The sequence below is a fragment of the Hypanus sabinus genome, chromosome 28 (genome assembly GCF_030144855.1).
Source record: "Hypanus sabinus isolate sHypSab1 chromosome 28, sHypSab1.hap1, whole genome shotgun sequence".
Classification (NCBI taxonomy): domain Eukaryota; kingdom Metazoa; phylum Chordata; class Chondrichthyes; order Myliobatiformes; family Dasyatidae; genus Hypanus; species Hypanus sabinus.
Genome location: NC_082733.1, coordinates 17,041,743 through 17,069,489, shown reverse-complemented (window position 1 = coordinate 17,069,489; position 27,747 = coordinate 17,041,743). Strand labels below are relative to the sequence as shown.

Sequence of the window (27,747 nt, the reverse complement as noted above, 5' to 3'; positions counted from 1 at the left end):
CTGTTCCTTCTACCTGATGGTTGAGGGGTGATAACTGTTCCTGAACCTGGTGGTGCGAGTCCTGAGGCTCCTGAACCTTCTACTTGATGGCAGCAGTGAGAAGAGAGCACGGCCTGGGTGGTGGGGATCTCTGATGAGGGATGCTGATGTTTCAGGTAGATGTCCTCAGTGTTTGGGAGGGCTTTACCCACGATGTACTAGGCTGAATCCCTCATTTTTTTTTTGTAGGATTTTCCATTCAAGGGCCTTGGTGTTCCCACGCAAGGCTGCAAATCTGCCAGTCAGTGTACTCTCAAAGTTCAAAAGTTCAAAGTATATTTATCGTCCAAGTAGTCACACATTATGCAACCTTGAGATTCGTGTCCCAACAGGCAGCCACGAAACAAAGGAACCCAAAAAGACCGCCAATCGCCCGATGTGCAGAGAGAGAGAGAGAGAGAGAGAGAAAAACAATAACGCAAGTGAATCGAGTTCTGAACTGAAGTGCACAAACAGAGTCCGAGCACAAGCATACAACTAAATACTTCATTAATAACACTTTTCCTTGTAAAATTTATGGTAAACGATCAATGGAGAGGCAAGCCAAGGCAACGCTGAGTCAAGGGTCAAAGTGTGCAAGTGCCAGGCGAAGTTGGGGCAACGTTGCAGCATATACGAGGCAAAGACGGGGTGAGCGGAATGGAGCAAAGCTGAGGCAAATTTGAGGCCTGTCCATCCAAACCAAGATCAAAGTTTGATTGATCCAGGCTCCAGGCTGATTTGGAAGGGTTGGGTACGGGCCAAAACATGGCGGTTGTGTCCAGGCTCAGAGTGTATTGATGCAACGGGGCCTAGGACCTAGGGCTCCATGCTGAACTGAAGTTGAAGCTGTGGCCTGCTCCAGGCTTCATGCCTATGGATTCACTTCTGTTCTGAATACTATTTGCTTACTTTTACTGCTTGGACGACTTGTTTATTTTTCTCTCTCTGCACATTGGGTGTTTGACAGTCTTTTTTGTCGGTTCTTCAAGGTTTCTGTTTTACGATTGCCTGTGATTGAGATGAATCTCAAGGTTGTAAAATGTATTCGTACTTTGATAATAAATGTACTTTGAACCTCAATACCATGGATGCTACTGTGAATGTTCTGAAGGAACTGGCCAAAGAGCCATTGAAAGGCTCTGCACAGAAAAAGGCCTTCAGCAGTTAGTCCAAGCTAATCATCATCTAGCCATTTACACTGACCTTATATTAATCTCCATGTTCTACCACTCAACAGCACATTACTGGCAATTTATAATTGTCAGTTAACCTATTAAAAACCTATTTGGGATGTGGGAAGCAACTACAGGTAAACCAAGTAGTCACAGGAAGAACATACCAACTCCACACGGACAGTATTCGAAGGTCACAATTGAACTTGGATCAATGGTGCAGTGATGCAGTGGTTCTACCAGCTGTCCCACTGTACTGTCCATCTCTTATCTGTGATCATGGCTGATATTGCAATCACAGCTGGTCTTTGTCACAGGCATCGGAGAATTATGGTAAAAAATGGAGATTGAATTGACTTTATTTGGATTTATTTCTTACATCCTTCATGTACATGAGGAGTAAAAATCTTTGTGTTATGTCTCCATCCAAATGAGCAATTTATAGTAAATTCTAATAAATAGTATGTACAACAGGACAGTCAATATAACATAGAAATACAATTGTATCAGCATGAATTAATCAGTCTGATGGCCTGGTGCAAGAAGCTGTCCCACAGCCTTTTTATCCTGGTTTTTATGCTGTGATACCATTTCCCAGATGGTAGCAGCTGGAATAGTTTGTCTTTGGGGTGACTCAGGTCCCCAATGAACTTTCAGACCCTTTTAACACACCTGTCTTTGTAAATGGCCTGAATAGTGGGAAGTTCACATCTACAGATTTGCTGGGCTGTCCACACTCACTCTCCGTAGAGTCCTGCGATTGAGGGAAGTACAGTTCCTATACCAGGCAGTGATGCAGCCAGTCAGGATGCTCTCAACTGTAGAAAGTCCTTAGGATTCAAGGGCCCATACTAAACTTCTTCAAACATCTGGGGTGAAAGAGGTGCGTTTGTGTCTTTTTCACCACACAGCCGGTATGTACAGACCATGTGAAATCTTCAATGATGTGTATACCGAGGAACTTAAAGGAAGGTAGAATTTGGTTCCATGGTGCGCTGGGGCTTGGAGGGGGGAGGGACAGTAGTGGGGAATGGTGACTGAAGAGTAAGTTAAACAGCCCTCTTCCAAAAGTGCTTTAAAGGCTGTTTGTTGAACATATAGGTAAAATTCCAGAAATTACAAGCTATAAATATAGTGCTGATATAGCTCCTGCCCAAAATAATTTGATGTTAGGAACATTGAATTTATTTATTTATTCATTGAGATATAATGCGGAATAGGCCCTTCCAGCCCTTTGAGCTGCACCACCCAGCAATCTCCCGATTTAATCATAGCCTGATCGCGGGACAACCTCCAATGGCCAATTAACCTACCAACCGGTATGGCTTTGCACTGTCGGAGGAAACCAGAGCACCTGGAGGAAACCCACATGATCACAAGGAGAACCTACAAACTCCTTACAAGCAGCCGTGGGTACTGTTAGTAAACTTAAATGAAGTTACTTCAGATTAGAATGAATTGCCCAAATGCGCAATTTGTATTCAATGGCCAGTTGGGGAAATGGTAGGAGGTGATTGGAAGGATGACTTAGCTCTCTAACAAAGACGGCAATACTGGAATGCACCAATATCCAACCCTGACTTACTGGAGGTCAAACTGAGCCATGCATTTTTAAGGTATCATCTTCCAGATAAGGAATCCAGCCAGCATTCTATCTCATCTAACAAGTGGATGCAGAATGTCCTCTGGAATTTATGGAAACTTTAATAGACCACTCCTAAGTAAATTTGTCAACTGTTAAGGGGTTAATCTCAGTTGGATGTGAACGCAGCCAACTCTGGTATACTGGATGGATGGTCTCCCTACCATCCATCAGGGACACTTATCAGGAATGCTATGGATGCAGGGCCCTTAGTATAACCAAGGATGCCACCCATCCATCCAGCATCCTCTTTGACTTTCTACCATCAGGCAGGAGACTCTGATGCATAAAGACAAGTATGGTCACGATGGGAAACGACTTTTCCCCTCAGGCCATTAGGTTTCTGAGCTCCCTGCTGCATTGCATTGGAAGTGTCACCAGATAATCTGTGCTGTACCCTACAATATTTAATTTGCACACTTAACTTTGTTTATCTCATTTGTAGATTTAACTCTTACTTTCCTAAGTTATTGTGTGTTATGTGTGCTATTGCGCCTTGCACTGTGGCCCAGAGAAGTATTGCCTCTTTTGGTGTTATACATGTACATTTTAAATATCAATAAATTTGACTTGACTTGTCAGCAAATGCAATTGAACAATGAGAGAGTTTTAAGGTGAAGATGTTACATCTGCAATCCAAGAACATTCCCATGGGAGAGAAGAGTAGGGAATTTAAAGACGGGTCCATGCATGATCAAAATGACAGAACAAAATAGAGGGAAATAAAGGAGCACAAGCTAAGAAAGCAGATTGATAACATATGTGAAATTCCTGTTGATTACAAGAAGTTCGGTAAAGAAGTGATATAAGACACAAAGAAAGCATGAAAAAAAATCTGGCATCAAACCTGACATACGGTGCAAAAATATTCTATAAGCAGTGGAACAGGAAAAAGATAACAAAGCAAGAATTGGGACCAATCAAAGACCAGAATGAAAATTAACTTATGGAGGTAGAGGTCATAGCCCAAATAACAAGTGCATCTTCACAATTGAAGATGGTGCTCCTGGAATTTCAGAAAACAAAGATGTGGTTAAAAATCTGTGTGGTATAAAAATTGATGAAGAGTAGGATCTAGAAAGGTTAATTGCCCTCAATGTGAATAGATTATCTGCCCAGTTGCAAAAGACCCTAGAATGCTGAGAGAAGGAAGGCAGTGATACTGGCCAAGTTCTTATGAACACCCACAGATTCAAAGATCTGTCCTTGTTCAAACATGGGTGCAGGGATAAACTCAAGTGACTCTAGTCAAGTTAATTTAAAATCTCTGGTGAAGAAAGCTCTAGTTTCTTGAGAGAAGCAGCAGTCACTTGGGAAAGTGTAGATTGATTGCAGGAAGATAGCACCAATTTATCAAATGCAAATTTTGTCTATCTGGATAAAATGTTTTAATGAAGCATTTAATGAACAGGAGTGAAGAAGGAAATGGTGTTGATATGGACTGTATCTACTTGAAGACAGGCAACACACACAAAATGCTGGAGGAACTCAGCATGGCCAGACATTATCTATAGAAAAGAGTACAGTCGACGTTTGAGACCCCTCAGCAGGGCTGGGGAAAAGAAGCTGAGGAGTAGATTTGAAAGGTGGGGGAAAGGGAGAAAGAAACAAAGGGTGATAGGTGAAACCTGAAAGGGAAGGGATGAAGTAAAGAGCTGGGAAATTGATTGGTGAACAAGATACAAGGCTGGAGGGGGAGTCTGATAGAAGAGGACAGAATGTCATGGAAGAAAGAAAAGGGGGGGGGGAGGAACACCAGAGGCAGGTGATGGGTGGGCAAGAAGGTGAGAGAGGGAAGAAGGGATGGGGAATGGTGAAAGGGGGGGCATTACTGAAAGTTCGAGCCATCAATGTTCATGCCATCAGGTTGAGGGCTACCCAGATGGAATATATGGTGTTATTCCTCCAACCTAAATGTGGCCTCATCATGACGGTGGAGGAGGCCATGAATAGACACATGGGAATGGGAAGTGGAACTAAAATGCGTGGCCACTGGAAGACCTGCTTTTTCTGGCAGATGAAGCAAAGGTGCTTGGTGAAGTGACCTCCCAATCTATGTTGGGTCTCACCAGTAAACAGGAGGCCACACTGGGAACACTGGACACAGTATACGGCCCCAACTGACTCACAGGTAAAGTGTTGCCTCGCCTGGAAGGACTATTTGGGGCCTTGAATGGTAATGAGGGAGAAGGTGTAGGGTAAATGCCAGGAGGGAGATCAGTAGGGAGGGACAAATGGACAAGGGAGTCAAGTAGGATTTCCAGCATCTGCAGATTTTCTCTTGTTTGTGATTGGATTCTCACAATTCAGTCTGCCCCCAAGTATTGTGTTGTAAATTTTGAAATTGTACCCTACACAGCCACATCCAAATTATTAATATACAGCAAGAAAAGCAATGACTGCCACAAACAAGGACTTAAAATACATATATTCTTGTAGTTCAAGAAACAACCTTCCACTCCTTCTCCCAATTTAATGTTACTTGATCAATTTTCTCTCCATCCTTCTCCAACCTTTTTATTCCCTTTCCTTGAACTTGGCAACAGGCCTTTTATGAAGATTTAAGTGCTGGACTGAAAAAGTCAAGGTGTCGGAGCCCGAGGTGAGGGATGGGCTGGTTCAGCTCACTGCTCTGCAATGTTTACTCAACTCTGTGTCTTCCTGCCTGTGGATGGACTTTCTTTTGTGAACTTTAGTTCTGAATGCTATTTGCTTGCTTTAATTGCTTGTACAATCTGCTTTTACTTTTCTGCACATTGGGTGTTTGACTTTTTTTTAAAACAGGTTCCTTTTTGTTTTGTGGCTGCTGGTAAGAAGGTGAATATCGATGTTGTATTGTATGGATAAATGGTAGAGGAAATTAAGTGTTAAGAGATGCAAATTTGTAAAGTGTTTTGAAGAGGTTTTGCAGAAGAGAGTTACTAAAAAGATTACTGGGATGAGGGCATCAGTTTTGTGGATAGACAGATGTTGGGGTTGTTCTTGGAACACAGAGAAGTGGTGGGAGATCAGTAGAAGTATTTGAAATGGTGAAACATATAGGCAGAAGACAAGCTGTTCCCATTGGTGAAACGATCAAGAACTGTGGGACACAGAATAAAGGGTGTTGGTAATAAAAGGAAATCTAAGGTGACATGAGGAAGAATTACACCATGTAGTTAGGGTCTGGAACACATTGCCTGAGGTAGTAGAGGAGACAGAGTCAACAGCAGCATGCAAAAATTAATTTCCAGCAATTTCTCCCTACTCCCCCACTCTCTTCCATTCCCATTCTGACTCTCTTATTATCGCTTCTCTTCTCCTCACCTGCCTATCACCTCCCTCTTCCTCCTCTTCCCTCCATAATCCACTCCTATCAGATTTCTTCTTCTTCAGCCCATTACCTTCTCCACCTCCCAGCTTCTCACTTCTACACCCCCCACACTCCTGCCAACATGCAAGGATTATCCCCTCCTCCGCTCTCCCTCTTATTCTGGCTTTTCAACTCCATTCCTTTCCAATCCTAATGAAGAATCTCAACTGGAAATGTTGACTTTTTATTCCTTCTCCATAAATGCTGCTGAGCTCCTCCAGTATTTTCTGTGTGATGCTCTGGGTTTCCAGCATCTGCATAATCTGTTGTGTTTATGAACAGACTTTCTGAAAGAAATGAAGTTGCAGGGCCTTGGGAAGAGAGTGATGTGAATTCCTCATGCACATGGATGGTGTGGTCTAAGTGGGCCAAACTGCCACTTCCCTTATGTGAATTAGAGGAGAATATTTTTTAATCACAGGATCCAAGTTATTAATTATTAACCAGTTTATAATTGGGAATAGACTGTTTATAGATTTTGGAAGCATTGCAGGCTATGATAGGACCTTGTAGCAACACATATATCCTACATTACGGAAGTGACTACACAACTAAAAATAGGAAGGACTTTGGTATGACCTGGGGCTGCAAAAGATGCTCTGTAAATGCAATTTTTGTTGATTTTCACCACTGTATTTGCCTTTAAACAGCAGTAGCAAGTCACCAACATGAAGGGCATATGAAACTAATGACTATCTTACCAGGGGCTTGAAGAAAGGCATTCAATATAATAATAATCAAGTATCGTCCTGTTGCAAAATATTCAAAATGGAATTGGTTATGGTAGAATGTAGAACAATAGAGAATGTAGAACAATACACACAAAATGCTGGAGGATTCCAGGTCAGGCAGCAACTATGGAAATGAATAAATGGTTGACATTTCAGACTGGGACCCTTCTTCGGGAAAAAGGAAGGGAAAAGATGTCGGAATAAAAAGGTGCAGGCAAGGGAAGGAGGCCTAGTTAGAAGGTGAAATGTGAAGCCAGGCGGGTGTGAAAAGTAAAAGAGAGGGAGAAGAAGGAATCTGAAAGGAGAGTGGACCGTAGGAGAAAAGAAAGAAGGGGGGGGGCACCAGGGCAAGGTTATAGGCGGCTGAGAAGAGGTAAGAGGTCTGAGTGGGGGACAGAAGAAGAGAGAAGGGGGACAGATTTTTTTTAAACCAGAAGGAGAAACTGATGTTCATGCCATTGGTTTGGAGGCTACCTAGACAGGATATGTGTGTTGTTTCTCCACCCTCAGTATGCCTCATCATGGTAAAAGAGCAGGACATGGTCTGACATATCAGACCAGCAATGGGGATAGGAATTAAAATAGCTGGTCACTGGGAAATTCTGCTTTTGGCAAATGGAGTGGAAATGCTCCATTAAGCACTCCCCCGATTTACGTTAGGGTCTCACCAACAGAGAGGAGACCGCATTGGGAACAATAGATGACCCCCAACAGATTCACAGGTGAAGTGTTGCCTCAGATGGAAGGAATGTTTGGGGCCATGAATGGAGGTAAATGGGAATATATAGCATTTCTAACATTTGCAGGGATACATGCCAGGAGAGAGATTAGTGGGGAGGGACGAATGGACGAGGGAATCATGGAAGGAGCAATCCTTGCAGAAAGTTGAGAATGGGGGAGGGGTAAAGATGTGTTTGTTGATAGGACCCCTTCGAAGATGGCAGAAGTTACGGAGGGTATTGGATGCAAAGGCTGATGGGGTGATAGGTGCGGACAAGAGGAACTCTAGCCCTGTTAAGGCAGTGAGACGGTGGGTGTCCGGGAAATGAAGGAGACGCAAGTGAGAGCAGCATCAATGGTGGAGGAAAGAAAACACTGTTCTTTGAAGGAGGACATCTCTGATGTTCTGGAAAGGAAAGTCTCATCCTGGAAACAAATACGGCAGAGGCATCTGGTGGTGTTCAAGTTGGAGTCAAAGTTGATCAACAGCAGCAATGCATTTGTCAATGTTGCGCAGGAAGAGTTGGGGAGCATTATCAGTAAAGGAACAAAGGATGTAGATAAGGTGAACATAGCGTTGCCTGTTTTTCCTAAGTTGTTTGCAGAAAAAGCTTAAAAACTAATTTCCTTCATATTTTGCAAATGGAATGGTAATATTGTTTTTAACAGCTGTTTCATTCATCAAGAAATGCAAAATGACGCAGCTGCAAAAAATACACATTATTGGTCATTTTTACAAAAACAAGTTTTATAGGTTCAGAACACAGCTCTGTAAATTACAAGCATAATGTCCTTTCAATTTTAAGATAATGTGACAATAATACATGATGTTTACAATAAACCAATAAGATGATACTGTGTTATAATGCTATTCTTATTTATAGTTATCACGTCAATCATGTTATTTTTTAAAACTGCTAATGATTTCATCTGGAGTATTGTAGCTAGCACTGGAAATTTATCTTGATGATCCTAAATGAACTACAGTAATATTCTGCCAAATCTATTTCCAACCACTCTCTAGAATGTACAGAACATGTGAAACAGACTGATCTGCTGATTCCTCGGTGTTGATATGATAGTAGTCTGCCAATACTCATTGACAATTTAGTTCTCACATGAGGAAATCTAACCCAGTGATCAGGCAGCAGTGCTCTTGCAATGATGCCACTGCAATGTTTATGATAGTGTAGCTTCACATTCCAGACACAAGGCTAAATTAAATGCCTAGAAACTATAGCAATTCTGAGCACTGAGCACAGATAAATCTCCCTTTGTGCTAAGCACGCTCTTTAATCCTTCATTTAATTCCTCGCTGAACAATAACAACACATGCTAACCCAAAGGAAGCAATGCAATAACAGGCACAATACTTCAGGTCTACAGCTTGCTGATAGCTCTATACGAAGCTATTTAGACCCCTTTAAAAAAGGAAAAGAGTAACTAAGTAAGCTGTTTACTTGACAATGTTCTATTATGATGGAGCCTTTCTATTAACTGAGAGCTGGATAGAATCTACAGGGATTGAGAGGCAGGAACCAGAGAAATAACTGATAAGCCAATATTGCCTCCTGCATGCAAGGTCTGTAGGAGGGTCTGGCATGTGACAGGACTTCATGCACACTGGTAAAATAGGAATTATTCATGCATTACATACCTAGAATGCAGCTATATAACACATGATAAATAAAATAACTCACAAATATTCAGAATAGAGGCAGATGGAGTTCAATCTGGAGAAACGTGAAGTGAAATAGAACATTACAACACAGTACAAGCCCTTCGGCCCAAAATATTGTGTTGCCTTTTAACCCTTTCCATCAACACAGTCCTCCATTTTTCTTTCATCCATGTGTTTTCTAAGTCTCTTAAATGTCCCAAATGTACCTGCATCTACCACCACGTCTGGCACTGCATTCCACACGCCCACCTCTCTGTGCAAAAATAAACTACCTCTGACTCACCCTTACACATTCCTCCAATCACCTTAGAATTATTAGCCCTCCTGGAAGAAAGGTGCTGGTTAGCCACTCAATCTATGCCTCCTATTATCTTGTACACCTCTATCAATTGACATCTCATTCTCCTTCACTCAACCTATTGTCACCTGCTATAATATCGTAGTCATACAGTAGGGAAATAGGCCTAGGTGACCAAGACTTCCATCTAATGCAGTCCCATTTACCTGTAGTTGGCCCATAACATCTCAAAACCTCTCCTATCCACGTGTTTCTCCAAATGTACTTTAAATGTGGTTAATAAACTTGCCTCAATAATTTCTTCGGGCAGCTCATTCTACATACCGACCACTCTTTGAGCGAAAAAGTTGCCCTTTAGATTTCTATTAAATTGTATTTTATTATTTTGTACATTATTATTGCACAATGTTGCACATTGGTAAATTATTTGTATATATTATTATTCTGTACTGTATCATTAGTTAACATCAATATTAAATTTATTTTTTATTATTATTCATTATTACTAAGTGTGTTTTTTAATTGCTGCTGTAATGAAATAATTTCCCACTCAGGATCAATGAAGTACTTATTGTTGTTGTTGTTGTTATTATTATTATTATTATTAATAATAATAAATCTTTCCCCTTTCACCTTAAACTTATGCCCTCTAGTTCATTATTCCCCGACCCTCGGAAAAAGCTTGTGCACATTTATGCTATGTATGACCCTCATTGTTTTATGCAACTCTATAAGATCACTCCTCATTCTCCGATGAAAAAAGTCCCAAACTGCTCAACCTCCTTCCAAACCTCAGTACCTCAAGTGCTGGCAACATCCTCATAACTTTCCTCTATGTTCTTTTCATCTTAATGGCATCATTCCTCTCGCAAGGTGACCAAAACTAAACACAATATTCTCAATACTAAGGTGTTGTACATTTGCAGCATGACATACCAGCTTCTGTACTCAGTGCCCTTTCTGATGAAGGCCAGCATGCTGAAAACTTTCTTCACCACCAGGTCTACCTGCCATGCTGATAGACAGGATTTATTTCATACTTCGGCACAACAGGCCAAACGAAACTAAAACTTCATATAAACACAAGAGATTCTGCAGTTGCTGGAGTTCCAGAGTAACAAACACAAAATGCTGGAGGAACGCAGGAGGTCAGGCAACATCTATTGGGAGGAATCAACAGTGACATTTCAGGTCGAGGTCCTTCATCAGGACTGGAAAGCGAGGGGGAGGGGGTTGGCAGATGATAGATGAAACCATGTGAGGGGGTAGATAGGTGGGTGGGTGGGGGAGGGGATTGAAGTGAGAAGCTGGGAGATGATAGGTGGAAAAGGGTAAAGGGCTGAAGGAGAGGGAGTCTGATAGGAGAGGAGAGTGGACCATGGGAGAAAGGGAAGGAGGAGGGGCACCAGGGGAGGTGACAGGCAGGTGAGAAGAGAAGGGGTACAAGGAGAGCCAGAATGCGGGAGGGGGGAGAAATTAATGAAAGTTAAGAGAAATCAATGTTCATACCGTCACTTTATCCATTCCTGTCAGTCACCTTATTTTCAGATACTTCTGTACCTAGGGCCACATTATGTACATACAATCTGTCTATGCATATACAGTATGTTTTAGAAAGTCAAACTTGAAGGCAGAGTAAAAGGTTAATGGCAGCATTCTTAGCATTGCGGAGGAAAAAAGGGACCTTGGAGTCCACAGCATAGATCCCTCAAAATTACCGTTCAAGTTAAGAAAGCATATGGCATACTGCCCTTCATTAGTCAGGGGACTGAATTATAGAAACACAAGATAACATTGCAGCTCTATAAAACTCTATGCTTAGACCACATTTGTGTTCAGTTCTGGTCACCTCATATGGAAGGATATGGAGAGGGTGCAGAAGAGGTTTAATGGGGTACTGCCCGGACTAGAGGACGTGCCTCATGAGTGAGGGTTTTCTCTTTGGAGTGAAGGAGGACGAGAGCTGATTTGATAGAGGTGTACAAGATGATAAGAGGCATAGGTGGAAAGGACAGCCAGAGAATTTTTTCCTTGGGCAGAAATAGCTAATGAGAGGACATAACTTTAAGGTGTACTGGCAAAGGAATGGGGGGGGGGGGGGGGGGGAAATGCCAGAAGTAGCTTTCTTTTGTTTTTTTACATACACATAGAGTGGTGGGTGCTTAGAATGTGCTTCCAGGAATAGTAACAGAGGCAAACACAACTCGGGGCATCAGACTTCAAAATTTAACTCCTGTAAGGTTTGTACATTCTTCCCGCGTGCGAGTGCGTTTCCACTGGGTGCTCCATTTCCTCCCATAGTCTAAAGACATACCAGGTAGAAGGTTAATTGGTCATTGGAAATCGTCCTGTGACTAGGCTAGGGTTAAACCAGTGGCACGCAGAGTGGGCCTTTAGGGTCTGTTCCTCTCTGTATCTCTAAATTTTTTTTTAATTGGAGGGCAATGTGGGAGAGATGTGTTACATTGATGCTAGAGTAGGTTAAAAGGTTCTGTGTTCTATGTATGTACCTTACGCACTGGCCTTTAAGAAAATACAGAAAAGTCATCTTTGAAATAATAGAAAGCAAAGGACAGCAAAACTGGATGCTTTATGATAATTAGCATCAGGACATTTGTTTTTGTCGCCTTGAGAGAGGAACAACATGAAAGTTCAACCATTGCCCCGAGCAAAATCATACATCATGGAGAGTCTAAGACCAGAGGACACAGCCTCAGAATAGATGGGCGTCCTTTTAGAATGGAGATGAGGAGGAATTTCTTTAGCCAGAGAGTGGTGAAACTGTGGAATTTGTCGCCAGAGGCCAAGTCTTTATGCATACGTAAGGCAAGGTTGATAGATTCTTGATTAGTCTGGACATGAAGGGACACTGGGAGAAGGCATGAGACTGGGGCTGAGAGGAAAAATGGATCAGCCATGATGAAATGGTGGAACAGGCTCGATGGGCCAAATAGCCAGCATGGTGAAGGACTGGCTGTATTATAACTAGCAAAAGTAACAAACAGTAAGGGTCAACAAAGTCTGCCATCAAGTATCAGGTGACATTCTTGCAGCCTTATCATATCTAGTTATTGTAGGCAGCAGATAATTAAATAGCTGATGGAAATTAGTATCTTCAAGAACATCACATTCTCCTCATTGATGATGGAATACAAATCTGTGTGCAAAAGACAGGGCTATAATTCCATAGTTCTATTATACTAATTTTTGGCTTCATTTTCATTCCATGCAGAGGCATTGCACCTGAGATCCTCACTAGCTGCAATCTCAGTCAAAGCTGCATTAATCCTGACCAATATATTTCCTTATGTTCAATAAAGTTTGTACCTTCAAGGCGCTTTCTCATGTGGTTTTCCTGAATAATGTCAACCAACTTCCCTAACTTTCACCTTTTGTCATCAATTTGTCCTTCCTTCAACTCCCTAATTAAAGCTGTACAATGCTACCTACTCTGGAAGAATATAATGTTGAGGCTTTTTAAAGCATTGATGAGGCCTCACTCGGAGTATTGTGAGCAGTTTTGGGCCCCTCATCTTCGAAAAATGGTGTTGACATTGGAGAGCACTCGGAGAAGGTTCATGAGAATGATTCTAGGAATGAAAGGGTTACCATATGAGGTCCAATTAAGGCTCTGGGGCCTGTACTCACCAGAACGAAACAGAATGGGGGCAGGGAATCTCATTGAAACCTATCGAATGTTGAAAGGCCTCAACAGAGTGGATGTAGAGAGGATATTTCCTATGGTGGTGGAGTCTAGACCAGACAGCACAGCCTCAGAACAGAGGGACACCCACATAGAATGGAGATAAGGAGGAATATCTTTCCAGCAGAGTGGTGAATCTGTGGAATTTGTTATCACAGGCAGCTGTGGAGGCCAGGTCATTAGGTATGTTTAAGACAGAGGTTGACAGATTCTTGATTAGTCAGGGCGTGAAAGGTTAAGGGGAGAAGGCAGGAGATTGGAGCAGAGAGTGAAATGGACCAGCCATGATGAAATGAAAGAGCAGACTCAACGGGTAAATGGACTGCTACTCTTATATTTTATAGTCTTAAGGCCTCTGCACAGACTTGTCCAGAGTAGGTAGCATTGTATCGAAGAAAAAACTCCTTCCCCTGTACTGCAAACCGACAATACCCTCTTACTGTCAGGTGGTAACTTTTCTGAAATGGGCATCATTGCTATTATTCTGTCCTTCACAAGGTCTTCAGTTCTAGAATGGCACTATAATTTGTAAAAATGATTATCAAGCCAGATGTATACTGCTGATAAAGCATCTGTGATATGAGATATTATTTTTCTTTCTGCTGAGCTATAGACTGCCTCCAGGTTTTATATCAGCTTTTCAGCATCTGCAGCTTTATTGAACTCTTCTTTTACTGCTCTCTTTCTGTCTTGATAGACCATTCAAGAGGGCTGGTTTGGCACATTTTCTTCCTTGAAAGATATCAGAGAAGCCTGTATTAGATTTTTTTTCCTACAGTTCTACATTAGTGGACCGCTTTACCAAGTGGCTTTCTTCTGCTACAAAAGGCAGGATCTCCCGATAGCTACTTTGACTCCCCGTTCCCATTCTGACACGTCTGTGCAGGGCCTCCTCTACTGCCAAGGTAATGCCAAATTCAGGTTAGAGGAGCAAGACCTCACATTTCATCTGGGTAGCCTCCATCCTGATGCATCAACATTAATTTATTTAAATTCCAGTAATTTCACACTCCTCCCTCCTTTTCTCTTTCTATTCCACATCCTGGTTACCCCTTCCCTTTTCTTCCCAACCTGCTCATCACCTTCCTCTGCTGCCACTTCTCTTTCTCTTTCTTCCGTGATCCACTGTCCTCTCCTATTAGACTCCTCCTTCTTCAGCCCTTCAGCTTCTTCACCTATCCCCTCTCAGTGTCATTATTTATCGCTATCCCCTCCCTCGCACACCCATCTCCCCCCTTATCTGGTCTCACCTATCACCAGCTAGATTATACTCATTTCCTTCCTCTCAAGAGTCTTACTCGGACTTCCTTTCCAGTCCCGATGAAGGGTTTTGGCTAGAAAAGCTCACTGTTTATTCCCCGCCATAGATGCTGAGTTTCTCCAGCATTTTGTGTGTGTTGCTCAAGATGTCCAACCTCTGCAGAACCTCTTGTGTTTGGAAAAAAAGGCAATTAGTTTGAAACTAAGCGAATTGCACAGAAATAGCAGATGATTAAAAAGTAATTAAAAGCTGCAAAAATAAGAATAAAATAATGTTGGTAATATTGAATCACTACATAATTTACAAAATGTACTTACCAATTTAAGACACAAAATGGCAAAATGGTCCAACAATGCCTATAACATTGTCAGAAAGAGTGGTGAGCCTAAGGTTTGGGAAATTCCAGAATTTAGCAGTATAGTATCAAAAATAAGACAATGAAAGGCAAAGCTGTAAATAAAATTAAGTTGTCAGAAACATTTAAAGAAATATTGTAAAAGCTTCTGTGGATATGTTATAATGAGGATTGAGAGAAAGTATGTCAAGTAACAGCGTATGCCAGAGAAATGAAGTGAAAATTTAATAACTGACTTCATAGAAGACACAGAATGCCTCCCAGAAATAGTGAGGAGCACCTGGTCTTGAGTAAATAAGAAGTGGAAAAAACAAATAATAAAACATAGCTTTGGAGAAGCTAATGGATGGAAATGTGAAAAATCCATCGATGACCATGACCTGTGTCTCTAAAGTTTTAGAAAAAGGTGGCCATGTTGATTACCAATGACATGGCTGATATCTTCCGAAATTTCATGATTCTGGAATGGTTCCCACAAACTGGAAGGTGGCAAATATAACCACAACATTTAAAGATGATGTTGGGGAAAAATATTATGATGTTCTTTTCTTGGTATTAGATGTTCTTTGCTTTCCATTTATTAACCAATTCTCAATCTACACCAGTATATTATCCTATGTGCTCTAATTTTATCTAATCCAAAAAATACCAGAGAAGCCAGCTCCCCCTCACCTATTCAGTTAGATTCAACCTCAGAACCTTAACAGATTTGTCAATCATGATTTCACTCTCCCCTAATTGTCAAATTGTGTTTTTTTTTCTAAGTGCCTCTATTATCACTTCTGTAATTGGAGATTCTGCTTTATTGGTAGCTTAAAGGCCAGTTTCCTTATGGAAAAAAGGAATAGAGTGATCACATCTGGTTGAGAGGTTGTGACCACTGAACTGTCATAAGGATCAGCAATGGCGCCCCAGTTGTTTATAGTTTATATCAATATACTTGGTTGAGGATTGCCAAATGGTAGTGGGTCATGGAGGATACAGAGAGGGATATAAACAGGACACCTGAATGGGCAAGCACTTAACGAATGGAATGCAATGTGGAAAAAATGGGAGGTCATCTCTTTGAGAGAAAAATGAATCTAATAGCCAAATCTTTTTCAACTGCTGAGAAGCAGAAAGGTATGTGTTCAGAGGGATCTATGTTTATTTATATAAGTATCACTAACATGCAGGTAGAGTAAGAAATTAGGAAGGATTTCTATACAAGTGAAAATATACATCTATAAAGGGACTCTAGTGAGATCACACCTGGAATATTCCTCCTGGTGTAAAGAAGGATATACTTGGAATACAGGGAGTGCAATAAAGGTTCATCAGATTGACTTCTGGCATGGTTGCAGTGAGGTGGAAGAAGGGAGGGGTGATCAAACAGTCTAGGCCTTTACTGTCCTGAGCAAAAAAACAATTACTGGAGGTCAAAAGGAATTACTGAGAATGGAGTGGGGAGCTAGCTACATAAAGAAGGGATAGGGAAGTTTGAGACAAGACCCAGTCAGTGTTAAGTCCACTGAGGAGGGAGGAAGGTTGATGTACTGATGAAGCCAGCTGGGGAAGGGTGAGTGAGGAGACACAAACAGCTGCTGGACAATGATACGAGGGTACACAAGGTCTACAAGTGAAATCTGATAAATAAGGAAGGTGAAAATGGGAACCATTAAAGGAGATGTGGAAGGCAAATGGAACCAGGTAGGAGAGGGGATCTGGTAGTTGAAATGTTGATAGCAGTGGATGAACCCAGGAGGAGGAGAGGCCAAAAATGGGCGATGAGGGGCTGGAGACAATGGGAAAAGGGACAAAAATGGTGTGTTTTCGGGCTGATTGAGCGATCTGATGCTGTGCCATCTCCAAGAGGGTTTGTTGAGCTTTTGAGCGAAGAATGCAGCCTCCAGCCCGAGAAGTTTGGAGACAGGGCTCATGATTTCTTGATGAGTAAAGTGGCGAGGAAGGTTGAAATCATTGGAACCGAAAGCGGAAGGCAGGCGGGTATTCACTGCCATCTACCAGCTTTTGGCCTGCTGCTGGAGGAAGGTGACTGCGTGCGACATTCCCTCTCTCCCCCTCTCGTTTGATGCTCCCGATGCGCTTGAATGGTCTCTGCTTGATGCTACTGGAGGGTGGTACCTGCATTGGGCAAGGTTTAATCAATGTAGTTTGTAGATTGGACTCCAGCTCACGCTATGTGTTTCAGATTGCTCCTTTTTTTGATACTATTCTGTGTAATTGTGATCGGGGCAGCCTGCAATAGCAAATGACACAGTGCTATATTGAACTGGACAAGCTGTACTGAATATGCCTGGAATCTTTTGATGACTTTGTGGGTTGGTGTTTTTATATTCTGTGTTTTTCACTTTTTTTTGCATGTTGGGGTACAATGTTTTCCTTTGACAAGGTTCCATGGTTTTCCTTGTTTCATGGCTGTCAGTGGGAAGACGAATCTCAGGGTTGTCTACTGCATGCGTACTTTGAATCTATGATAGGCAGAGGATCGGAAAGAGAGTGGGTCAAAACACAGGGATAAGCATTAGATTGAAACTGAAGAATACATTGTTTATACAATATGATTGGACACGAGCCAGGTGGAATAAGAGATGTCGGTCCTCTAGTTCGCATTGAGCCTCACTCTGGCAGTGGAGAAGACGGAGGACAAACAGGTCGCTGCAGGAAAGGGATAGGGAGTAGAAACAGCATACAGCTAGGAGCTCTGGATTGCCAATGTAGACAAGGCACAGATGCTCAAGAAATCTTTCACCTAGTTTGTTCTTGGTCTTGAGGATTAAGAGGCCACATGGAATACCAAATGCAGGTCCAGCTTCTATAGTTTCTTGTGTTTCTACTTTACTCTCTAGAGTTGATAAGAATGAGAGGCAATCTCACTGAAATTTTTATGGATATATGGAGGGTGATGGTTCCTCTTTCTGGGGTGCCTAGAAAAAGTGGAGGAATCAGCTTCAATATTGGTGGTGAGGGGTGGATGGTGGAAGTTCTGTCATTCAAGATTGTGCCAGGAAAAAAAAGTCATTCAGAGAGTACAAAATCTTAGGATTTTTCAGCTCAAGAAGGTCCCTGAGGCTCAGTTGTTGAGTATATTCAAGACAGGAATTGATAGGTTAAGAAAAGAGATATGGGGCTAGTGCAGGATGGTAGTGCTGAGGTAAAAGATGAACACATTTGTACAAAATGGCCAAGAAAATATAAGGGGTTAAATGGAAGATTGCTGCTTGTTTCTTGTGTTATTGTTTGCAAGGCACAGCAAAACTAACACCTAATACTTTATGAATTTAGGCAAATAAGGATAGTGAACTACAATGTGGCTCCCCTAGACAATTTTATGTGTGATTAAATAAATGAAATTGATGAATAAGAAATTGAAAGCAATTAATGAAATAATTATAACAGATGAGAGGACAGACTTTCTAATACTGAATCAGGTTTGGGCACATGCTGCAAAGATATATAAATAATACCAGTGAAGAAAAAATAAATTGACAATGAAAAGTGACCCACAGCTGGCCTAATTTATTTGGAAAGGAACACTAGCAGGGATGATGCAAGAACAGCAACGGCTGGAATTTCTTTGGGTGATTCAGCAGGCGCTGTATTCATCCCAAAGATGAAGAAGTATTCTAAAGGGATGTCGATGCAACTATGGCTGACAAGGGAAGTCAAAGACAGCAAAAAAGGACAAGAGAGGGCATATAATATAGCAAAAATTAGTGGGAAGCTTTTAAGAATCAACAGAGGGTAACTAAAAAGCAATAAGAGGAGAAAAAATGAAATATAAACTAGTAGCTTAGTTGCTGAGTAGTTTCAAGACAGGAGTTTATATGTTAGTAGTTGATATAAGGAGGATGCCAAATGTTTTTTCAGACATTAAAAGGGAGGCAAAAGTGGACATGACCCTGCAAGAAAGTGACACTGTAAAGGTAATAATGGGGGACAAAGAAATGGTTGACAAACTTATTAAGTATTTTGTGTCAGTCTTCACTGTGGAAGACACAAGCAGTATGCCAGAAATTCAAGAGTGTCAGGGGGCAGATGTGAATATTGCTAAGGAGAAACTGCTTGAGAAGCTGGTAGGTAGGACCAGAAGGATTACACCCCAGGGTTCTGAAAAGGGGAGCTGAAGAGTTTGTGGAGGCGTTAGTAACGATCTTCCAAGGATCATTACATTCTGGAATGGTTCTTGAGAACTGAAAAGTTGCAAATATCGCTCCTCTCTTTGAGAAGGGAAGGAGGCAAAAGAAATGAAATTATAGGCCAGTCAGCTTCACTTCCATGGTTGGGAAGATGTTGGAATCCATTATTAAGAATGAGCTTTTGGGGTACTTGGAGGTACATGATAAAATTGGCCAAAGACAGCATGGTTTTCCTAAGGGGAAATCTTGCCTGACTAATCTGTCGGAATTCTTTAAGGAAATAACAGGCAGGAGAGAGAAACGAGAGTCAGTGGATGTTCTTTTGCTTGGACTTTTAGAAAGCCTTTGACAAGGTGCCGCACATGAGGCTGCTTTACAAAACAGGAGCCCATGTTATTACAGGGATATGAGCATGGATGGAAGATGGGCTGACTGGCAGAAGGCAAAGTGTGGAAATAAAGGGGGCCTTTTCTGGTTGGCTGCCAGTGACTAGTCATGTTCCACAGAAGTATCTAATGGAACCGCTTCTTTTCATGTTATATGTCATCGATTTGGATGACAGAATTGATGGCTTTGTGAGCAGGTTTGCAGGCAACACAAATATAGGTGGAAGGGCAGGTAGTGTTGAGGAAGCAGGGAGTCTGCTGAAGGAATTAAGACAAATTTTAAGAATGGGCAAAAAAGTGGAAGATGGAATAGTGTTGGGAAATGTATGGTCATGGACTTTGGCAGAAGGACTAAATGCATAGACTATTTTCTAGGTGGGGAGAAAATTCAAAAAAAATCAGACGTACAAAGGGACTTGGGAGTTCTTGTGCAGGATTCCCTAAAGGTTAACTTGCAAAGGAAGGCAGATGCAATATGAGCATTCATTTCAAGAGGACTAGAATGTAAGAGCAAGGCTGAGTCTTTATAAGGAATTGGTCAGACACTTGAAACATTGTGAGCAGTTTTGAGCCCCTTATCTTAACATTGTGCTGGCATTGGAATGGGTCCAGTGGAGGTTCACTAGAATGATTCCAGGAATTAACGGGTTAATATATGAGATGTGTTTGATAGCCCTGGGCCTGTATTTGCTGGAGTTTAGAAGAATGAGGGGGATTTCATAGAAACCTAGCAAATATTAAAAGGCCTAGATGGAGTGGATGTGGAAGAGAATGTTTCCTATAGTGGGTGAGCCTAGGACCAGAGAGCACACCCTCAGTATAGAGGGAAGATCACTTAGAATAGACATGAGGAGAAATTGTTTTAGCCAGAGGATGGCAAATCTGTGGAATTCATTACCACAGACAAAGTGGAGGCCAAGTCGCTGAATATATGGAGAGCTGAAGGTTGGTATAGGTTCTTGATTAATCAGGGCATCAAGGGTTATGGGAAGAAGGCAGGAGAATGGGTTTGAGAGGAATAATAAATAAGCTATGATGTAATGGTAGAACAGACTTGATGGGCCAATTGGCCCATCTCTGCTCCTATGACTCATGGTCTTAAAGGGTTTTCTTCCTATATACTTAAAGGAAGTAGAAGAGAACAATTTAGGTGCCCTTACCATTATCTTCTTATATTCTTTCAGTTCAAGTACTGTTCCTACTGAGTGAGTAATCCACTCTGACTTTTTTTTTTAAAAAGGTGAGCATGGAAAACCAGTCCATTATAGACCAATTAGTGTAACATGTATTGTTGAGAAATCACTAAAGACTATAATTAAGGATCATAAAACTTCTCAGCTAATCAAGAGCCCCATTATAAATATACAGAGTTCCATCATGTCTGACAAAACATTTTGAATTTTTTTCAAGTAGATTCATCTCAGGGGAATGCCTGCGAGTATTATTTATTGAACTTCAAAAAAAACCTTTCCCTCATAAAAGACAGTTACAGTAAAGCCAGTGGAATTGAGAACAAATTCCACGCCAGTATAGGAGATCAGCAAACAGCCGAAAACAGCAGAACAGAGATAATGGCCAGGTATTGTAATTGGCAGAATAGCACTTATGGTGTCCCACAGTGATACTATATGTGTTGGCACTGCTGCTACTACTCATTATATTTACTAATGCTTTAGATTAGGTAGAGTGCCATATGTCCAAATGTGTATTAGTTATAATATCAGGCAATAGTACAGACTTTATCAGGCCTGGCCCAATTCGTAGCACCCTTGCTCTGAGTTGCATCTTCAGCAGTAGGAGAATGCTGGAAGTCAGAATTGCCATCCTTTAAATGAGATGTTAAACCCTCTGCCCTCTCAAGATCAAATGTAAATAAAATCATAAAGAAGAGCAGAGAGGTTATTCCCAGTATTTTAGCCATTTCAATATGACAACACTATAATAAATTATTTGATTGTCTTTATATGGTTATTTATCTATGCAGTGGCGCCATATTTCCTGCATTAAATGAGTAAAATTAATCAACATAATAAATGGCACGAACTGTGGAAAATGGGATTCAATATAAGCAATTGAGAGATTAACATAGAAAGGATCAAAAACTTTCAAATGAATGAAAAGATGGAAAATAATCAAGTCCAAATTGATGTTGGCTAATAAGAAAATTAAGATGTCATGTACCAGTACAGAAAGTGATTTTAGAGTCTAATAGAAAACTGGACTTTATATCTACAAAACAGACAAAGAAGGAGCTAGATTGTTTTCTACAGTTGTATGGTAGTAATTTGATGATTTCTGAAGAAGTATGAGCTGTTCCTAACACCACAGGGATGTTGTATCCATCCTGGGAGGGACTGTAGCATCAGTTAGCAGAACAGGCCACCTACCTAAAGGAAAGATCTCGATATGGTTGAAAGAGCACAGAGAAAATTTATAAGAAAACTGCCAAGACTTGAGGACCTGAGTTTTAGGTAAAAGTTGAGTAAGTTAAGACTATCCCATGAAGTGTAGGGAAATAAGGGGAGATTTGATAGAGATGTACAAAGTAATGAGGGGTATAGATAGGGTAAATGCTAGCAGGTCTTTTGCCACTGAGGTTGGTTGTGATTAGAACTGGAGGTAATAGGTTAATGGCAATATGTGAAATATTTAAGAGAAAACCTGAGGGGAACTTCTTCACTCAGCGGGTAGTGTGACTGTGGAACGAACTGCCAGTGGAAATATTGGATGTAGGTTCAATCGCAACTCTGGAAAAGTCTGCATAAGTACGTAGATGGAAGGGGTATGGAGCACTATGGTTCAGGTGTGGGTCAATTTTATAGGCAGAGTAACAGTTTGGCACACACTAGATGGACAAGAGGGCCTGTTTCTGTGCTGTAGTGCTTAAACAATTCTATGTTTCTCCTAATTTAGGAAGAAGGGTTATAATCTGTGGAAAAATGCTCAAACTGGTGTTGCACCCCTGGATTTCTGAAGATTACAGGGAGCTGATGGAGCAGATGGGAAGTATTACCGCTGACTTTGAAAACTTGAATGGCAGGACATTGAGTACGTTTGTCAGGACATCTGCGGATAAATTTAGGAAATAATTCTCAATACAGAGGTAGAACAAAATCTGGGAGTTCCTGAAACAACAGCTGATGCTGGGTCAGTCATAATTTTTAATGCAAGGCTAGTAGATTATTGCTAACCAATGACATTCAAGGAGAAAATACTTAAGAGTTAGGTGACAGATCAGCAGAGCTCTGAATGGCATACTTGTCCCTACGTCCAACATTAAATCTGAATGATATCAAGCCTGTCAACAATTCTGAGTAGAAGATGAGCAAACTGTGTAAACCACGTGGCGTCGCTTCACAACATATTGCAGAATGGCCGGCACTAAGCAATGAACTTATGTAAACTTACATTACCGCACAACTTACTCAGCAAGGTCATCTGTACAAATACCAAACATTACACTCATGTGGAACAACTGGAGCAGAGAAAAGTCTTCCACGTCATGCTTTTATGACAGTTTAGCATCATCACCACTGGAGTTTGGTTTATACATGTTGTATTGCAGGTTGGACACTTGGAGGTCATACTATTCAAATTACATGACTCGTAGTGGAAGTCAACACACAGGGGAGTGGAACCAAAATATCAGGCTGTAGATTTGGTTCAAAGAAGACACCCTTTTTTTCACAGAACTTGAAGACAGCAAGTTGTAAGAAGCAAGGCACTGGAGCCAATCTTGCTGATATTTCCTCTACATTTGCGCATGTTACCATTTTGCTAATTGTTAATTGCTCAAAGTTTTTTGCACTATTGTCTGGTAAACTGTTGGTTGGTTTTGTGTTGTCCGTTATGGTACTGTCCTGTGTCTTATGCTTTGCATTGAACCACAACCAATTCTGGTATGCTTCACATACTGGCAATTAGCGATTCCGATTTGGATAACACAGTGGCTTTCATATTATGAGTAGGTATGCAACAGATTTGTACTTCGGTGGGTAACCCACTTGAGAATTTTGATAATGTTCTATTTACAGTTCATCAAGTCATTTCTCAGTCTTTAATATGTTGGCAAATTGGATGGGGAAGCTTGACACAACGATTCACTGTTCTCCCTGCTCCTCGGTGGGCTTCTACTACACTGATTGCTGGATACCCCAAGGCAGTGCCCAGCATTACCAGGAGTTGCCACAAATTAGGGGAACTTCGCACCAAGAGTACCCTCAATGTCCTTTTAGTTTTCCTTTCCCTTGCCTCTGAAAGGAGAATTGGCACACCAGAATTCAGGTAGGACCAGACACTGATCTTAATAAGATATGGGATTGCATACTGGCCCATAAAGATGATGCCATATGAGTTAGAGGTACCCAAATCCAAAGGAGCTCCTGTTGATCTCCTGTTCCCAGTTACCTCACTAATTACACCAGGGGCAAGAAGTAAAAATACAAGACTAATCAGAAGCACAAAATCGTGAATTTACACACAAGCACTGAAAGGGAATAAATGGATGGAATAAAGGATTAAGTAACTATATATCAAAATGCATTATGTGCAGTACTCAAACAGGTGAAAAAAACTATGTTGATACGGATGGTTTGGGCACTGTTGCAAAATGAAAACTGAAATATCACTTCTACAAACAAGGTATAATGGATGTTCCTCAAGGAACATCCTTTTAGCAAGTGCATCCCACATTTCAACAACCAATACACTTTACTGCAACATAAAGCATTTTAAGACATTCAAATCATGAAGGGCATTATATAAATGAACTTTTTAAAAAAATTCTCTGTAGATTTGTTCACAAATTCCATATTTAGTTCTCTCTGTACTGGAAAGCTGCATATACCACTGTTCAAAAAGTAAACAGGAAGTTCAACTGGGCTATGGGGTTGAACATCCGGGAAGCAGGCCATTTGGCCCACCACCTCCATACTGACCAGAAGGCATCCATCTGTTCTAATCCCATAATCTCCTATGCCTGTACAATTGAAGTCCTCATCTCCACATTTGTTAAATGCTGCCAGTGACTTGGCTTCAACTTCTCTGGTGGGCAGTGCATTCAGCTCCCCACTGTGTGGGTGAAAAAGGCCCCTCTCAGAATCCCTTCCACTTTCATCCTAAGTATGATTGGTTTACTTTTGATATGGGATAAAGTTCCCTGGAACCTACCCCATCTCCAGTATATCCCTCATAATTTTGAATACTTTGACCAGAAGTCCTCTTATCCTCCTCCACTCCACAAAGTACAGTCTCTCCTCATAACTGGCCCTGGCAATATGCTAGAGGATGCACAGATCTCTGCATGTATGATTGCTTCAAACGACTTAGTGGACCAATTGGTTTTCTACTGTGTTTGGATGAAATCCATCATCAAGGTCCCCCATCACCCAGAACATGCCTTCTTCTCATTGCTACCATCAGGAAGGAGGTACAAGAGCCTGAAGGCATACCGTCAATGAGTCAGAAACATCTTCTTCCTCTCTGCCATCTGATTTCTGAATGGACATGGAACCCATGAACACTACCATGCTACTTTTTTTAATTTTTAGTTTCGCACTGCTTATTTAACTATTTAGTGTATATACTTACTGTAATTCACCATTCTTTTCCTAGTTTTATGTATTGCATTGTACTGCTGCAGCAAAGACAACAAAGTTCACAACATATGCTGTTGATATTCAACCTGATTCTGATTCTGGAGATTATCGTTGGGGATTATATGACAAAAGATTCTTCAGTGCTTAAGTTTCAAAAGGTCGTTTCAAGGTGCCACTGATTATGTTCTTTAATGTTCTGTTGAAGTCTGAAGTCAGCATAACAGTATGATAGAACTGGCAACAACACAGTGCTTTTGGTATATCGTAGTGAAACAATAGGTTCAAGATTGTCAACATTACACCAAATTGTGTAATGCTGGTGATGTCAGAAAAATTTAAAGGCCTTAAAGTTGTTCATCAGTAGGTTGTCCATTGTATCTGCTGAAATCTTTGCAGTGAATGGAATAATTCTTCAGCAGCTCTTTACTATCCAAGTACATATGACAGTAAACATGTTCTCATTGTCAGAGACAGATCACAACCAGCAAATAAAGTAGGATTGAGTGGGAATTCATTCTACACCATCTGAAGCACAACAATAATTAGGTCATATGAAAATAAAATTATATTAATTTAAATATTATTATTTTAACAACTCATCGAACAGGTATAAATTCAACTGGCCTCTCGTTGCATTCAAAATGGTCAGCAATTAAATACTGGCAGAAATGCATGCTGGAAATAAAACTTGGCAATGTCCTAATTTGGAATTAATTGTAACATGCACACATTTTGTGTGAAAATGTTACACAGCTGTGTTAAAAAAAAAACAACTTGCTCGCAGTTTCTGTGGCGCATAGTTAGACTTGGCACGGGGTGTGAGAGGTACAATGTTCTGGCACCCATCTCATGATCGATGCTTTTGGAAGCCTCCTCCCACATCAGCAAACGCGCTCTGCTAGATTGATGTTCAATATTCATTCAGAGGAAACACGTTTCAGAGCCACCTTGTCAACAGCACCTGACTTACATGAGTCAGAGTAACGTGATATTGATTTAAGAATGATGAACACCATTCCCTGCTTCTTGTTTACCACTTGTCATAAAGCAAGAAAATTACTAACAATGCACTTCCACGCAACCAAACCACAGCTGTAACGTGTAATCACCATCTTTCTTTTTTCTTCCCTAGGATCAATGAAAATACTTGCCAACCACAAAAAAAAAGGCTGCCAAGATATATTCCCTAACTGGGAACAGTAACTACCAACAAACCCTTAACTGGAGGTTTCCAGCATCGGTTTATTTACGGCCTCGGTGCTCTTAGTCAACCCATGTGGGATTCAGACACATACATCGATGTGTGGTCCTTACCCCCCCCCCCCCTCCACCCCGTAAGATCCCCCATACTACGATGCAGGAATCTATATTAAAATAAAACAGTTTAACGGCGGCAAAACCTTTCAATCGGCCTTCTTGTGGCGGGCAATTATTTCCTATAGGTGCCGGGAGATTATATAATCATTTGAAAGCGGCCCTTCTATGTTCCACATCTCAGGTACTCGCCTGTTCCTTTTTTTTTGTTTTGTTTCATGGCATTAACACACACCAAAAAAAAAAGAACATGTCAAGCGGCGGCCGAGGAGCGGGCAGCTTGCGCCGCCTTTCCCCCGGCCGAGCCGAGGTGCCCGGCGGCATCGCTCGCCGCCCCGCGCCGTCCTCCGTACCGGCTCCACTCACCCTCGCTGGCCAGTGCGGGTAGCCTTTCATCTTGGCGAACACCAGATCGCCAGCCTTGTAGTCTCTCGGCCTCGGTCGAGCCATCGCTGCCTGTCTGTCTGTCTGCCTGCCTGCCTCTGCCCCCTCCCCAGCCCCCAACCACCTTCGACTGGAAAACCAGGCTTCAAACGAACCGAGATCCACCTCCAAGCCGGCGGGATGAGGAGGATTGGGGAGGGGGGAGAAGGGCAGTGAGAGGGAGGGGGCAGGAAGGAGGGCCCCGAGCTGAACGCCTCCCTTCCACCTTATTTGTGTTTTTTTATAAATTATCGCGCAAGTTCTTCCCCCCACTTCTTGATTTCCGCCCCGAAAGCAAAGCGAAACAAACCCTCCTCCCCCCACCCCCCGGAATGCGGAAAGCTCCCGCGGTCTCGGTGCCCTTGGCGGCGAACTGCTCCAGTCGGCGCTCGCACACTTTAACCCAATGCTCAGGCGGTCGGCGATCGCTATACCTCCCTCTCGCTTCAAACGCAAGCCTTTAATTTCACGCTTTTATGTATTATGCATCAAATGCAATCCACACAGAGAATAAGTATCCGAGGCAAATGGTTACTTTTATTTGTAAACATATTTATTTGGTTACAATGTTGTCATTCCTACCCCACACCCCCCCCCCAGGAAGTTTACTCACTGTCCTAAAAATAATGGTGACTGTTCAACTGTTAAGAGATGGGGGGGGGGGAGTTATTGCCCCTCCATCCCACCCCTTACGTAGAAATCTTCGTGGATCGCATTCTTAATGAACAGGGAGGAAGCAGGAAAGAGGGACATTTATGTTCGCAGAAAAACATTTGTTCGTGTGTGACGATCCAAGCGATGTTTACACAAGCATTGCAATTAATAAAAAGGACAGCACAGGCAACGCTTGCGGCTGAAACCTCAAGGATTAGGAGAGTCCATTTAATCCTGCTCTTCCAGGGGTGCAATTGGACGGAGTACGCATCTCACAAACCCGGCAAAATCCTGGTGA

General features: G+C 41.7%; 1 protein-coding gene across 1 annotated transcript in view; it reads right to left on the bottom strand.

Annotated features, from left to right (window-relative positions):
• Positions 1-27,120, bottom strand: part of hdgfl3 (HDGF like 3) — a 127,568-nt gene extending 100,448 nt beyond the window's left edge. The window contains exon 1 of the mRNA XM_059952665.1: positions 26,739-27,120. Within this exon, the coding sequence (XP_059808648.1) occupies positions 26,739-26,822 (84 nt within the window). The 5' untranslated portion in view covers positions 26,823-27,120. The remainder of the gene's footprint in view (positions 1-26,738) is intronic.
• Between the last annotated feature and the right edge of the window lie 627 nt (positions 27,121-27,747).